The sequence below is a fragment of the Bos indicus x Bos taurus genome, chromosome 4 (assembly GCF_003369695.1).
Source record: "Bos indicus x Bos taurus breed Angus x Brahman F1 hybrid chromosome 4, Bos_hybrid_MaternalHap_v2.0, whole genome shotgun sequence".
NCBI classification, from domain to species: Eukaryota; Metazoa; Chordata; class Mammalia; order Artiodactyla; family Bovidae; genus Bos; species Bos indicus x Bos taurus.
The window spans coordinates 30,579,218-30,596,393 of NC_040079.1; the positions used below are offsets into that span (position 1 = coordinate 30,579,218).

At 34.2% G+C, this 17,176-nt stretch overlaps 1 protein-coding gene across 9 annotated transcripts in view; it reads left to right on the forward strand.

Moving 5' to 3' along the window:
* POT1 (protection of telomeres 1) overlaps window positions 1-17,176 on the forward strand; it is a 98,210-nt gene that overhangs the window by 41,882 nt on the left and 39,152 nt on the right. For all 9 annotated transcript variants that reach the window (XM_027539099.1, XM_027539098.1, XM_027539093.1 and 6 more), the window contains 2 exons: window positions 10,715-10,845; window positions 14,641-14,931. In XM_027539099.1, coding sequence (XP_027394900.1) covers window positions 10,715-10,845; window positions 14,641-14,931 — 422 coding nt within the window. The remainder of the gene's footprint in view (window positions 1-10,714; window positions 10,846-14,640; window positions 14,932-17,176) is intronic.

Here is a 17,176-nt window from a genome sequence, read left to right on the forward strand (position 1 = left end):
TAACTGAAATAAGATTCATGTAGCATTATAGATAAGAAAACACTTCAAATTGAGAAAAGAAGAAAGATCAAAACTATGGTTTATTGATTTGTTTATTATCTTCCATAATACTGTCGAACTATTTTCTTTCATTCTTGGTACTTTTGAGATAAGTTTATTAATACCTTTTAATTTCTGATATACCTAATTCAGGATTTTTTGAGAATTTAACAGGTCAAAAGATTCTATAAAGGTGTTCTAGTCAAACAGCTAATGAAAATACTGTTATATGGGTAATATTTAATTTAAAAAAGTACTTGTTTTTCTCAGCATTTTAATAAAAATATTTAAATATACAGAATATTTGAAGGAATTATGCAATGAACACCCATATATACTGACCATTGTTGATGACTCCAATAGTTAATTTCATTTTTGATCCATTTCAGAGTAAGTTGAAGATATCAGTACACATTATCCCTAAATATTTTAGGATGTACGTCACTAACTATCAACTAGAGTTCAGTGTTTATATGCAGTTCTTTTTTTGTGGGGGGAATCTGTTACATGCAATGAAATGTATGAGGGTTTTGTTCGTGTTGACCCACTTAAATCCATTGTATGTAGTACAAGTTTATGACTATGTTTTTGTCTATCCATAATATAAAATCAAATACTATAATACTATTGGATATTCAAAAAATGAAAAGCTTTATCACTTATTGCTAGAAAATACTCATTTGTATAGGAAATACTAAAAAAAAGGTCTATAAACTTTAAAGAAGATGGAAGAAGATAAACTTTCAAGAAGATAAAGAAGATGGAAACTGAATCTTAGACTTTTCTGATGGTCTAGGTTGCTAGTTACTTTTATTATTAGGGACAAGTAATAAGGTTACATATGTCACTGGATTTTAGTTCACCCGGTTGTTTCAAAGTTTATTTTGGTTGTTTTTGTTGTTCAGTTGCCCAGCCATGTCTGACTCTTTGTGACCCATGGACTGCAGCATGCCAGGGCTCCCTGTCCCTCACCATCTCACGGAGTTTGCCCAAGTGCATGTCCATTGCATCAGTGATGCTATGCAGCCATCTCATCCTCTGACACCCTCTTCTACCCTCAGTCTTTCCCAGCATTAGAGACTTTTCCAATGAGTTGGCTGTTTGCATCAGATGACCAAAATACTGGAGCTTCAGCTACAGCATCAGTCTTTCCAACGAGTATTCATTTGATTTCCTTTAAGAATGATTGGTTTGATCTCCTTGCTGTTAAGGGACTCTTAGGAGTCTTCTCCAGCACCACAGTTCCAAGGCATTGGTTCTTTGGCGCTTTGCCTTCTTTACAGTCCAGCTGTCACACACATACATGACCACTGGGAAGACCATAGCCTTGACTATATGGACCTTTGTCAGTAGAGTCGTATCTCTGCTTTTCAACACACTGTCTAGGTTATTTTGGTTACTTAGTTTTATAGTTTATGTAAGTTTGGAATATTCTTCAATGTGTCAGTTGCCCCATACTCATTTTATGGACACATAAGGACAGCCTTTTGACATCCCTTTTGGAGGATTAGGAAAAGTCAGCGTAGCAATTGGTTTGATATCAGGAAGCATCAAAATGAAATTTTACTTTTTTGATTTTAATTTTAAATTGTTCTCTTGTAAGTAACAACAAAGAAGGAGATAAGAAGGCAAAAAAAGAAGAGACAAAAGTGTAAAACAGTGGATAGACAGGAGATAGGTAGATAATGGAGAGGTGGGAACTGCTAAAGAGAATATCTCAAGACAACAGTGAACTGCAGTCCTGAAAAGGTGTCTGCATCTTCATCAAGTGAGTCTGTAAGTTCTCCATTTTCTCAGTAATACTTCCCTTAAAATAACTTGCAGATCTAATCTGCGTACACTTTTAGCAAAGCATTTTCAGTGGGAGAAACACCAATTCTATGAAACATTCTATGAAAAAGTGGTAAATTTTGCATACTTTATCTGGCTCTTGAGGTTCACGATGCATTATTAGCATGTTATCACCTCTGAAAAGTTTTAAGAAAGGAACCTGTTTAACTTTATTTTTAGCATATTTTACTTGGAATTACTTGAACATGGAACCCTTTTTAATGTACTCTGATTTTTGTTTGCTGAAACTTGTTCTGTGGAGTCAAGTTTAGAGATTAGCAACTAGGAAGGGTTAGGGCCAATTCGTATTTTTTTGCAATTTTTAAAAATTTATTTATTTTTAATTAGAGGATAATTGGTTTACAATATTTCATTGGTTTCTGCTGTACATTAGCATGAATCAGCCATAAGTATACATCTGTATCTTTGCAGTTTGATTATGATAGAATTGCAAGGGCCTCATCTCTGTAGTTTTCTATATAAAACGTAGTACTTTGTGAATTTTCACTTTCAAAGAGTATAATATTGTTGATGCCCTAAATCAGTGATTTTTCATTTTTTGTTCTAAAAATTATCAAGATCTCAAGGAGCTTCTATTTTTATGGGTCATAGTTACAGATATTTAAACATACTGGAACTTAAAAGTGAAAGACTAACATTTAATAATTCATTTAAACCAAAAATAGTCTATTACATGTAAACATAAATAACATTTTTAATGAAAAATATATTTTCCAAAAACATGGAGTGTGGTATTGTTTCACATTTTTTGAAAGTATTTTTATCTTTAACACATAATAAAAGTAGCAGGATTCTCTTATCTCTTTAGCAGTTCTATATTATCTTCAACATTTTAGTATTTGAATATTTTCTACCTTATAGCTTCTCAGAAACTCTTTGTGTTCCAAATGATATTTCACTTGAGAACCAGATTATCTTGTTAACTATAAGATATTTCTCTGTGGATGCTTGATTGATGCATATCTAAAAGCCACTAATTGAAATTCCAGTGGAAATTCAAATTGGAATTCTTTTGCAATCTCTTACATCTGTACTTTTCTTTTCATGTACCAACTGCAGTCAGTTTGACGTTGTATATTGGCAGTGTCTTTAGGTTCTTTGTTAAGGCAGATTCTAAGATTATATCTGAGTTCATTAGATAAGAATGTTACAATTTATTAACAGTAAGAGACATGCTGCTATTGCTGCTGCTGCTACCACCACTATCACCACCACTGACCAGCTCTTATATATACCATTTAGCCATGTTCTAGGTTCAGTTTTAAGCACTTTACATGTGATTACATATTTAATTTTAGCAATCATACGAGGTGAATACTAATTTCCCCCATTTTTCAAATATGGAAATTGAGGCATAAAGAGGCTAAATGATTTTCAGTGTCTGCAGTAAGCTTCAGTTCAGTTCAGTTCAGTCGCTCAGCCGTGTCCGACTCTTTGCGACCCCATGAATCGCAGCACGCCAGGCCTCCCTGTCCATCACCATCTCCCAGAGTTCACTCAGACTCAGGTCCATCAAGTCAGTGATGCCATCCAGCCATCTCATCCTCTGTCGTCCCCTTCTCCTCCTGCCCCCAATCCCTCCCAGCATCAGAGTCTTTTCCAATGAGTCAACTCTTCGCATGAGGTGGCCAAAGTACCGGAGTTTCAGCTTCAGCATCATTCCCTCCAAAGAAATCCCAGGGCTGATCTCCTTCAGAATGGACTGATTGGATCTCCTTGCAGTCCAAGGGACTCTCAAGAGTCTTCTCCAACACCACAGTTCAGAGGGAGAATTTTTACAAGTACCATATATTCAGTGTAGGTGGTACTTCCCAGGTGGCGCTAGTGGTAATGAATTGCCTCCCAACGCAGGAGAGACATTGCCCGAGACTTGGGTTCAATCTCTGAGTCAGGAAGATCCCTTGGAGTAGGACATGGCACCCCTCTCCAGTATGCCTACCTGGAAAATCCATGGGCAGAGAAGCTTGGCAGGCTACAGTCCATGGTGCTGCAAAGAGTCAGACTCAACAACTGAACACACAATGACATGCATTAATTTAGTAAAGATGGTTGGTCAACTACTATGTATTATAGAATCTATGAACTGTGAAGACTTAATACTAAATCTGGAAGCCTATTGTCTGTGTTTTCTGGTTAAAGAATGTCTGCTTCTGGCGTGCTTTAGAAATCCTCTAAATTAATATTCTGAAAAATATTTGCTGTGTTCACATATGTCATTCATTACACAATAAATATATGTGATCTATTTCAAGACACATTGGGTGTCTTCCCACAGCTAAGTCCTTATTTAAATAAGAAACTGTCTTAACCTACCTCTTATCTAATTTGACAACGAGCAAAGTGTTTCCACTCCCCCATTGAACCCTGTTCAGTTCAGTTCAGTCGCTCAGTCGTGTCCGACTCTTTGCTCTCACAGCTGGGAACTGGTGATCCAGAACTGACCAGCCCTAATGCCCCTGCTCAGTTTCTGCTCCTGTTAGTAGAACTGTGTTCTCTCAAGGCTTGTGTTCTTGCAGTTTTGTTCCCAAATCTCTTTGTACTCTTTTTCCTTGTTATTCTGACTAAGTAATTTCATTAAATCTTATGGAGACAGATGAATATGAATGTGAAAAGACTGTTTTTTGTGTGTTTTTTTGAAAGTTGAATGCTTTGGAAAGATAATAAACAGGCAGTGGGCTGGGTGTGGCTGTGGACCATCGTTTGCCAGCTCCTAATTTATAATGCTGTGCTCTCTTCTTTTTCTTCTAACCACTCAAAATACCTCTCTATGTAGCCTCACATTTAACCATATATCTTCTTTTATTGCCTTTGTCTCTTCACTAGGATTTAACTCTTGTTCAACTACCTCAGAAGATGCTCTTTTTTGTTTTCTTTTCTTCTTTTAACTTATGAGTCAAAAAATAATTGTTGCAAAGAATGTAAAAATAAGTTCAAGCATCATCATAATGAATTTTTATAGACTTTTTCTATGTTTGTGAGGTCTGTTTCTGGAGTAAATTTATAGGTGAAGGAAGTTTCATTATAATGAATGATATGTTAATTCTTTAGTAATGAATCCTTTAATAGATGCATGAAATTGTAGATAATATAGAGTTGATACAGTATAATTTTTCCTATTTAGAAAAACTCTCAAGCCTCTATCACAGTTTTAAGCATAATATTTTACTTTCTTTGAAATTACTGTTTATGTTTGAAAAACATGTAATATGGAGACAGTACAGTGTTCTGGTTAAATATAGAAACACAGGAATCAGTTATGCTAAGCTACATGTGACTTTCATACTTGGATATCTTACCTAGACCTTTTAAAAAACTTAAGTTTTCTTGTTTGTTAATTTTAGTACACAACTATCTAAAAATTCAGGGAGACAATGCGTATAAATTGCTTAGCAGAAACCTGGTATTTAGTAAGCCCTCAGTAGTTGCTGACTGCTAAGTAACATAATTCCCAACCCCCTCCTCCTCCCCCCTCCCCCCCGCCATTTGTAGGCTTGGGAATAAGATACCTTGCATAACATAGGTACTGTGGTTTGGTTTTGTTTTCTGTCTGAAAAGTCAAATACATTCAGTTCGGTTCAATTGCTCAGTCGTGTCTGACTTTGCGACCCCATAAACCGCAGCACGCCAGGCCTCCCTGTCCATCACCAACTCCCAGAGTCCACCCAAACTCATGTCCATCGAGTCGGTGATGCCATCCAACCATCTCATCCTCTGTCGTCCCCTTTTCCTGCCCTCAATCTTTCCCAGCATCAGGGTCTTTTCAAATGAGTCAGCTCTTCTCATCAGGTGGCCAAAATATTGGAGTTTCAGCTTCAACATCAAATACATTATTCCATTTCATAAATTAATTTGGAATGTTGACATTTTATTTTGTACATTATTATTATTATTTGATAACTCAAACTATATTTAGGAATATAAATATCTTTTACCAAAGTATATATCCTTTAATGTTAAACATAATTTCAGACTCTGGTTAAGCTTCAGTCATGGTTTGAAATTTATCTTTAGGTCTCATTTTTTGAACTCCAAAGCTAGATGTGAAATGTATGAAAAATTTTGTTTTCACCACTTTTCTGAAATATGAATGCTTATTTTACTGCTCACCAAGGATCCAGGGCCATCTTAAGCCTGTCTGTTTATCCAGTGTCAAGCTTAAATGTCAGTTTCCAGTTATTCTAGAAAATGTCATCTGGATCATTAGTTCTGTGGTTATTGTGATGAATCATTATGTATACAGAGTATAAACTCTATACACTAGCAAATATTCGCATATAAAATAACACACAAACTGAGATCACAGCATTAGTGTTAAGAGGTAAGTCAATGTAAGGAAAATGTAAACTTCATAAGAGAAGGTTCCATGCCCTATTCATTTAGTAGTCTTCCTGACTAGTACATATATATACCTAGCATTAGGTAGACACTCAATAAAATTCAGATTAGCTTATGTACTAAATTTTTTTAAAAACTGGATTGGAAAATAGCAGAGACCCAAGTAGAGTTCCTTGCTGCTGAAATACAAACTACTAACCACCACTGAAATATTCAGCATTCTGTGGTGGTGGAGGGAATTCCTAAGGAGGTTTATGTTCTAGAGAGCTTTGTCATTCGCCTATAGTTAGTATCTATGGTGATTCTACTGTTGCATAATATTTAGATGCTTACTGAGCTAAGTCTTATATGCTTACAGATGTCAGTATTTTATCACTGTATATATGTATGTAGTATAGGGGGTTTTTTTGGGTTTTTTTTTTTTTTTTGCTTTCAAGGAAGACTTTGCTCTATGGAAAGATTCTCTTTTTTCTCTGTTAATAAAATCTTATTTTTATAAAAGGATTTGAGCACTAGGTAGATCTATTTGGCTTAAACTTGTGAAAAGCCATTGGTAGTACTTCCAATGAAAGAAAGAAAGGAAAGAACAGGGACTTGGCATGTGATAGCTCGTGTGTGAAGTGCACAGGTGTGCACTGTCTAAGGAGATGCCTTTTTCATCCACATGGAGTCACTTAGATGAAAACACAGCTGTGTAGATTTCAGGCCAAGTTCTGCTGCCACTTGGGAATGCCCTCTGCTACGTAAATCTATAGCAGCTTGTGGAGCCATTCCTTTTACCCTCTTAGAATTCTGAGCATGTATCAACAACACAACCTTTGTGTTGTTCTTTGGGCAGTCCCGAGGTCACTTCTTTCTTTCTTGGCAGTCCATTCCTACCTAACTCCAAACCTGACACAGACACTTCAAGGGGAGTGGGGAGGAGGAAGGACCTAGAGAAGGAATGTGTGCATCGCAGATGTCACATGTACAAGTGTCCCTGTTTCTGAAGGTTTGGATAGAAAGTTGTTCAATCACTAAGTCGTGTCCAACTGTTTGTGACCCCATGGACTGCAGCACACCAGGCTTCCCTGTCCTTCACTATCTCCTGGATATCTCACTGTCTCTTGCTCATACTCCTGTCCATTGAACCATTCAACCATCTCATCCTTTGTTGACCCCTTCTCCTCCTGCCCTCAGTTTCCCAGCATCACAGTCTTTTCCAGTGAGTCAGCTCTTTACATCCAGTGACCAAGCATTGGATAGAAAGGCCAGAAAGTAAATGTGTGCCAAGACTGCTACTCTCTTGGGCTCAGTAAAGTTCCTCTTAAAGCTAGTTAGGTTGTAGAGTATTTCTATTTGAGAAAGAGGAGTCTTTTTCTAATTTGCACAAAGATACTACAAAAGCTAATGGGACCCTATATTAGACCCTCTAGAAAACGGGTCTTCACACTGTTTTTCTCAGAGTGCCATATGGAGTCCTTTGCAACCTATCAAGTTATCTATGGGAAGGCTGCATTTTCCAGGAAAAACAAAAACCTAAGGCAGTTTTCAATATTCTGAAATTTAGGTTAAGCCTGATTTTTTTTTTAACCACACCCCAGTTTTGCTTTGTTTTTCAGTTATTCCACTCTTCAGTATCATGTATATGCCACAAAGACTGGGCTCTGTAAGTTCATCCTGGCTAACATTTAGATTCAACTACTGTTATTTATGCCTGCTAAATTTGCAGTTTTGTTGATGTATTGTATTCCCAGTTTACAAAAGAGGCTCATTGTGAAGCATTTAAAATGAGAGGAGTAATTTAGAATCACTGCAACTTAAAATAACACTATAATTACTAGTAGTAACTAGTTCTCTGATATAAATATGAAATGTGAGTTTGTGTATTCTAGTACAAATACATCTGTGATACGTGATTTTGCAGAAGCTGTCAGGAAACAAAAATATAAAGATACCGAGTTTGATCTTTGTGTACCTGAATTAGATTTCATTAGAGTAGTGATCTCTTTGCCCTTATGTTTTGTCTGTCATGAAATTACATGAAACTTAAAACCTTCAGATCATTTGTGTTTTATTCAAAGTACATTACCCATTATCCATAGAATCTAATGTGCTGTTGCCTGTCTTTGCATTCAGCTTCTGCTTCATCTAATAATGGTTAAAGAAATTCTATCGATTTTCTTCTCTATGGCCATTAGCAGAAAATTTCAGTTCTGAATTCTTAACTGAATTCTTAAAGCAGAAGAAGAAATTCCAAAGTTCATTTTCAAACTTGTTTTTTTATATCGTCTTGAAAGGTGTTATAACACATTGAGCAGTGCGTGCACCAGGGATGACTCTTTACACTCTTGCATCTTTCTCCTAAGCAAGTCTCTCATTTTCCCATTTTAATATTAATTTAGTCTTTTTTAAGCATAGGTAGGAATAATGATGAAATAATAGGAGAATGAAATTGAAAAAATATTTCAAGATAAAGGAAAATACATGATTAAAAATTCCATAATAGATCTTAGATTTATAAAAGGGTAAAAAAGAGCCATATGGTCATCACAAGCAAGAATATGTTTTATTCTATTAAAAAAGAATGTGTTTTATTCTATTGAAAAATAAGTGAATTTACCTTTAATCTTTGGAAGACTGCTAAGAGAAAAAATGTCACGAAATAACACTCCTTACAAATAGTTAAAACTACTGACAAAGGAAACTCCAAAACTAAAAACTGGGTCCAATAGACTCTCTACATCAAGAGATGAGGAGATAATGTATTTTCACTGTTTTTGAAGATGCTTGTTAAGGTTTTGTTTTTAAAGTTTTTTATGTTCTCTGAGTTAATTATTGTCCCCTCCTCACAGAATCAGGTTTCTGTTTTCCCTCTTTCCCTCCAGTCCTGTCTCCCCACTTTCCCATTCCTGCCCCTTTCTCCGTACTCCTCTGTTCTCTTCCATCTCCTTCTCCCTTCCCCCTCCTGGTGTTCTTCTTCCTTTTCTTCTGTTTTTGTTCTGTGTCTTATTTTTACATTTACAAACGTAGGTATCATTTATTTTAGATTTTTGACATTTGTTTTAGACATTTTAGACATTTGTTTCCTTTGCTTTGTATATGAAGAGTTTGTTTTTTCAACAGGATCTCTTTTTTAAATGGGAAATCTTATAATGTTCACACTTCTAATAAGAGACAAATCTTATAATAGGAAACAAATAGTACTCACACCGGGCACATTGAAAGTGTCAGTCTAAGGTGGGTGGGAGGACAGCTTTCTATCTGGTTATAGACCTCCTAAAGTGATAATGCAGAGGGTTTATTCTGGGTACTAACATCCTCATCAGAAGCCTTACCACTTCTTGGTCTATCAGTGAAACTTCCTTGGAAAGCAGTCTGTGTTCCACGAAGAGGTGCAGTTAGAGACTGAGATATCCCACCTGCCTACCTGAAATCATCTTCAAGGGAAGGTTAAGATGGTGATCATTGAAGCAGTTGTTCCATGTGTAAACTTTGCATTAGCCCCAATTTTAGCTGTTTTTCACTGTCTCCCTTAATCCTAAAGGCTCCCGTCTTTGCTGTAGCTGCTTCAGAGTATTTTCTGTTTGCATCCTCTCTGTCCATCTGATCCCTTAACCATTTACTTTCCAAACTTTCTGAAATAATGTTGATATCTTTTTTCCATCTCCTTCACGCTTCTCTCCTCACCTCTCCTCTCCCTTCACTGTTTTGGGTTTATCTTTTCCTCTGTCTGTACTGAGTATAGTATTGAGAAGGAAGGAAATCAACACATATTCTCAGTGTTCATTTTTCTGAAACATGTACTTTAAATGATAACATCTATTATAGTTTTTGCTACCACCAGTTTGAAGTTACTTGTTTTTCATGGCAGCCCAACTATCATTAAGTTTGGTTAGTTCTTTTTTGCCAGTTTAAATTGTATAAAATACCCCTCTTGTTCTCATGTGTAACCTTTTGTAAGTATTAATAGCAGATCATTGCTTTTCCTTTTAATTTGGTATTATATAGTTTTCTATGAATTGTTCATTTGAATTTCATATTCAGTGTAAATCCCTGGGGTTTATAACCAGTTTTTACAGTGTCTTTTTGCAATATGTTCACTCTTAATCATATTAACTGCAAATATCTTCTGGTATTTTTTTGTTTGTTTTTACTCTAAATTTAATTGTGTTTATAAATTATGTTATTTAAATATTTTATCTGTTTTACAGTTTATAAATTTGAGGTAATAAAAATGTTATTTTACCTCCAGACAATTTACATTAAGTAGGGTTTTTATTTTTGTTTTATTAAACTTTCTAAAATGAATTTTTGTGAAACATTTTTGCAAAATAATTTGGCAGTGCGTTTCAAGAGAGAAGAAAATTCCTCTATGTTTTGATCCTGTTCTTAGAAGACTAAAGGGAGGAATAAAGTTTGATGTTTTGAACTCAGTATTAATACTTTCTTATTTTATTAGATGCTTTGAAATACGAAAAGTCAAGTAAAATATTTTTGTGTTTTCCAGATTATTGCTCAGTTGTAACAATTGTGGACCAGACAAATGTAAAACTAACCTGCCTGTTCTTTAGTGGAAATTATGAAGCCCTTCCAATGATTTATAAAAATGGAGATATCGTTCGCTTTCACAGGCTGAAGGTATAACTCATACTGTTTAGAACTTACATTTGTTTGAAGAGAACTCAATGTTGCTCACTGAAACTATTTAACACTAATTAATGTGATTGCTTTGTTAGAACGTGACTTCAGGCATTTCAAGAGATAAGAAGAAATGTAAATAAGATCAGACTTCAAATGATTTATATTAGGAAACCTCTTCATTTGAACAAACTACCTGACCTCCGTCTACGAAAGTGTTAGCTGCTGCGATTCAGACTAGCTGCATTTCGTGAAAGAATTTTAGTAAAAGGGCAAAACTATTAGATAGTATGTGATTTTTTAATAATCAGCTTTTCAGTACTTAAATATTTTCAGTCTCGTAAGTTTTAAACATTTTAGTCCCTTGCTATTTTGCTCTTGTTACATGAGTTTCCATGCAACTCCTTCACTATCTTTGTTGTCTTTTCTTCTAATGTTTCGGTTTGTCTGTGGTTCTTGTGATCACTGATGCTCATAAATGAGTGAGGTACTCCGGGGGTATTCTATCAGTGGTCTTAGATATGGTGGGAAATAACTCTCTTGCTCTATTAATGCCTTTCTCCTGAGGACAGAAGAATAGTGGAGAACATTTGGTTAAAGAGAACTGGAAAGATTATTATTATAACACTATATTACAGGCTTATACACATTTCCAAAAAAAAATAGCTGATTCTCACACATTGCTGTTTCCTATAGTACAGTTGACTTTTGAACAGCACAGTTTTAAACTTCACAGGTCCACTTACGCACGGATTCTTTTCAGTAGTAAACAAGATTCCATGGTTAGTTGAATCCATGGATGCTGAAATGAGGATAGAAGTCTGCTAAGCTAAGTCGCTTCAGTTGTGTCTGACTCTGTGCGACCCCAGAGACGGCAGCCCACCAGGCTCCCCCACCCCTGGGATTTCTCCAGGCAAGAACACTGGAGTGGGTTGCCATTTCCGTCTCCAATAGAGGGCTGACTGTAAGTTAAAAGAGGATTTTTAGTTACATGGATGGTTGGTGCCCTTAACCTCACTGTTCATGGAAAACTATTTACAATTCTTGTCTGTTGTTTAATTGAAGTGGAATATACATCTCTCTTTCCACAGTATTAGCATGCTCATGTATCTAGCACTGTAGAAACTTTCATTATACCCTCACCTAGGGTTGCCATTCACACTCTCCCCACCCTTAGCAGTAAATAATCTCATAACTTCTCACATTTATTAGTTTCTCTATATTTGGTCTTTATATAAAAAGAATACACTATTAGTCTTTTTTTTTTTTTGGAACATTTGATTTCTGCTTCTTTGATTCAACTGTACTATTGCATATAGTTTTACTTTCTTCATTTTCACTGCTAAATGGTATACCATTGTTAGAACACACTAGAATTTATATATTTATTCCGTTAGTTCATGACTTAGTTCAAACAACTAACATGACTGTTAGTTGTTTAAGTAGTTTTCAGTTTGGGCTATTATGCTGCTATAGACAGTCTACTACATATATTTTACTGAATATGTATAATTTTATAACATACACATTTACATATGTAGTTATAATGTATATTATATAATATGCATTTCAGTTGATTGCATATCAAGGATTGTAGTTCCTAAGTTAAAGGCTGTGCATATATTTGCTTTAGTTTATAGCTAAACTGGGCTTCCCTGGTAGCTCAGACGATAAAGTATCTGCCTACAGCGCGAGAGACCTAGGTTTGATCCCTGAGTCGGGAAGATCCCCTGGAGAAGGAAATGGCAACCAACTCCAGTACTCTTGCCTAGAAAATCCCATGGACTGAGGAGCCTGGTAGGCTACAGTCCATGGGGTCACAAAGAGTCGGACACAACTGAGCGACTTCACTTCACTTCACTTCGTAGCTAAACTATGTATTTAATTTTCCAGAGTGATTTTTACCACTTAAACTCTCTTAGTGATACAGAAGAATTCTAGTTGTTCCACATTTTCACCAGCAGTTGATATTTTCCATTTTTCTGAATTCAACCATTCTGTTGCATTTGTATTAGTATCTTATTGTGATTTTAACGTGAATTTCCCTGAAAAATTAAGAAACTGAGAACCTTTAAAAATGTGTGTGTCTTCTCAAGTATGAAGGGTCCATTTGAGTCTTTGGCTCATTTTTTATAGGATTTTAAAATCCATTTCTTAATGATTTGTGAAAGTTCTTTATATATTTAGGCTCTACAGATTTTTTTGTCAGGTATATGAATTGTGAATATTTTTTTCACTCTATAGTGCCTATTTACCCTCTTAATGGTGTCTTTGGATGAACAAAAGTTCTTTATTTTAATATAATCTACTTTATTAACTTTTATTTTATGGTCAATACTTTTGTAATTTCTTGTTTAAGAACTCTTTGTCTACTCATTTTATGAAGATAGCTTCTAAGTTTTCCTCGAAGTCATTACAATTTTCTTGTTTCATATTTAGATCTGGAATTTCCTTTTCCTACAATGTCTTTGACAAATTTTGAAATTAAAGTTTTTCTGCCTCATGAAAACAGGAAATGGGCCCTTCTTTATCAATTCTGGAAGAGTTTATGCAAGATTACTAGGTTTTTCCTTACTTAACTGCTTGGAATAATGCACTGGTAAAGCTATCCGAGCTTGATGATTTCTTTGTTGATAGATTATATTAATGAATTAAGATTTCTTTAAGACGAATGAGTTTTTTTTTATTCTTTCTATCAGCTTTGATGTATTTAATTTTTAGAAAAAATGATTTCATTCAAATTGTTGACTTTATTGGTATAAATTTGGTCATATGTTACTCATCTTTTAGCTGTTTGGTGGATTTGTAATGATAAATCCTTTTTTGCAGTCTTAATATTATAATTTGTGTTTCATTTCTTTTTTTCCAAATCAACCATTTTCTAGGGTTATTATTTTTGTTAATCTCTTCAGAGAACTAGTTTTTAGCTTTGATTTTCTCTATTATATGTTTCTATTTCTCTTACCTTTGACTGTGTTTCCCTTCTACTTTCCTTGGATTTGAGATAATATTCTTTGTGTAGCTTCTTGAGATAGAAGCCTAAATTTCTGATTTTTAACCATTATTCCTTTGTAAAATATTCACTTATTTCTATAAATTTTTATCTATGTACTGATTTAGTTATATCAAACAAGTTTTAACACATCACAGTTTAAGCATCCATCAGTTGACTACATTTTTCCAATTTTCCATAAATACATAAATATATTTATTAAATCAGACAGTATTACAGGAGACTTAAAAGGCATTTCATAAGTTCAAAAGGATTATTTTATGATGATGTAACAGTCATGTTACATGTGCACCTAATAACTGAGCCTCAAAATTCAGAAAGCCAATGTTTTTAAGGCTTATCTGAGTTCTCTCAGTCAGACTGATGAAACCTTAGTTTCAGCTCCATTTTATCCACTTCAGACTCTTATATTTTGAGTATTCTAGTTTTCCCTACAATATTCATAAGTAACTATTTCTTATTATCCTTTTTCTTTTTATAAATTATATCTTTAAAAAAGCTAATGATTGTCTTGTTAGTAAAAGTGCACCGATAGTATTAGGGGAGCTACCACCTAGCTCTTTAAAAAATAAAAATAAGTTTTGCATAGTGTTTTACAGTTTACATGGTACTTAAGGATTTTGATATAGCCCAGTAGATTTTTATCATTTCATGCGCTAGTTATTTAAAAATAATGTCCTCTAATAACTGTATTGGCAAAATTTTATAGTCACCTGTTCCCAGTTCCTAGGTTCTACATCAGTAACCTGTTTGTTCTGTTTTCTACATTGCCACTTTCTTAGATCCAAGTATATAAAAAGGAGACTCAAGGTATCACCAGCTCTGGCTTTGCATCTTTGACATTTGAGGGAACTTTGGGGGCTCCTATCATTCCTCGTACTGCAAGCAAGTGTTTTAACTTCACTGCTGAGGACCAGAAAATGGTAGAAGCTTTACGTATTTGGGCATCGACTCATATTTCACCTTCTTCAATATTAGTCAAATTGTGTGATGTCCAGCCAATGCAGTATTTTGACCTGACTTGCCAGCTCTTGGGCAAAGCTGAAGTGGATGGAGCATCATTTCTTCTAAAGGTGGGTGTTTTTAAGTACTTAAAATTGTAAGTTAGCATGACCTCGAAGCCTAAAAAGACCTTATATTTCAGCATTCTGATGGAATAAATAAGCAGCTATGTATTAATAACTTAAAATCTAACCTTTTTAATGATCCTGTATTCCCATGTGTCTTTATTCTTGAACTTTCCTTCTTCATCCTAAACTTTTAGAGAAAAATAGTATTATCAGTTCTATATTTTAAATATAGTATACTTTATGCTGTTTATATATTTCTTATTTTAGTACTGGTAAAAAGAGTTGTTTCCTCTTGCTATTTTTAAACTACATTTCGAAAATGTGTAGTTTTGTTACTCCATGTGGATGTAGCCTTTCTTCTCACTTATCTGCTTTCTTTGTTTGTTGACATTGGGTTCTCTTCTGGGTTATTTCACTACCTGCTTCACGGGTAGATCATAGATGGTTTTGAAGTGTTTATTTTTCTTGTATTTTGTTTTGTTTTTAAATCCACAGGATTAAAAAGGTGGCCTAAGACCCATCTAATCTTTGTTTATACCTATTCCAGTTTATTTATGAATAGCTTCTGGAGAGGTCAGTTGTCTGATATTATCTTCACTGAACCCTGCCAAGGCAGGATGCTGTTAAACAAACACTACTTCAGCCCTGCTTCTGTGGTTCTTTCTTAGCTTCCTATTCTTTGCGGTGATGGAATGCAATGGGAAGTGGAATTCAGTGGCATTGGGCAGGTATTGGGTTGTAGCATTATTATCAGTTGTATCATGCCCATATTAAAAAAAAATAGCGAAGATAGAAATGATTGAATAAAATAAGTTTCTGAAGTTGAAAATAGCACATATTTATATATACGTGAAATAATCTAAGAAAGTAAATGTGTGCTATAAAAAAGGGTGAATGAGTTAAATCTGACAAAACTGAAGCTAAAGCAACATAAAATCATCCAAACAAAATGAGAAGGTATTTTAAGTCAACTAGTCATACTTTATGCCCCAAGTGACTTACTTAACAAATGAGCATTTGTTAATCATCAAACACTTCTAATGATAATGAATCTGCTGTGCACAGAAGTATTCTCCATCTTTTGACTGCTGTGTTGTTAGTACGCAATTCTGAGGTAAAACCTACCACCTTTTAGCTGACATAGCTGAATCTGCATTTTCTCTCTAAAGCAAGAAATCATGCATGCATCCCATTTTTATCGATAGCCTTTTCAGATAAGTAGAAACAACTTTCATGTAGAGATTATTTTAAAATATAGCATTCAGCTATGAATATAAGAAGTTATTTTAGTAAGATTTCCTTGAGGACAATTTGAAAGAAATCTCAGAAGTCTCTCTATACATCTCAACAACTCTTTTCATAAATCTATTTTATACTAATAATTTAGAATGTGAGAAAATGCCTTTAAGGGAATATTTCTCCATATATTTCTTACAGTGACAAAAATCAGAAAAAAACTTGGGTTCTAGCAATAGAGAATTTTGTGAATTATTTATGTATTATGGAATACTGTACTCTAATGACTAAAATGACATTGCAGACATAAACTTACTAAGATAGAAATTCACAATATTCTCTTTAGTGATTAATGCACCTTCATTTATATACTTAAAAATGTTTCCTATACATAGCAAAAATATATTGAGATGAATATATAGCAATATTTTACTCATTTCATATACAGGAAGTCAGATTTTAATACTTTTTTTTCTGAAGTTGATTTTCCTATCCCAAACTACAACTATATATTTTTTAAATTTTATTTTGAAAACAAAAGAAGCCAGATCTTACTCCAAATGAGTTCCGGTCACCATAGAATATAGCATAATTATTTCTCCTCTTAACTGAGATATGATACTAATATCAGTCTCCTTATTAGTAACTATAAATATTATAAAATATTATAAATATTATAAAATAGTAAACTATTCACTTTAATTATTCTAGTAGACATGATTCCCTTATATAGTGCTGTTTGTTAAAAGAAATTAATTTTAATTATAGGTTATTAAGACTATAATGTTAATAAGAATAGGTTAAAGGCTATGTCTGGTGGTATACTCAAAGACAAAATTTAGAGCCTTAAATGTCTTCATAAACAAAGAAAGAAAAAGGCATAGCATATTAGAATAATCTTTCATGTCAAGAAATTGAAAAAGTAACAAACATAACTGTAGAAAGTACAAGGTAGTATTTTAATAAGGTATTTAATTTTGGAGTAGGTAATTTTAGCATTGCCCAGAAATTT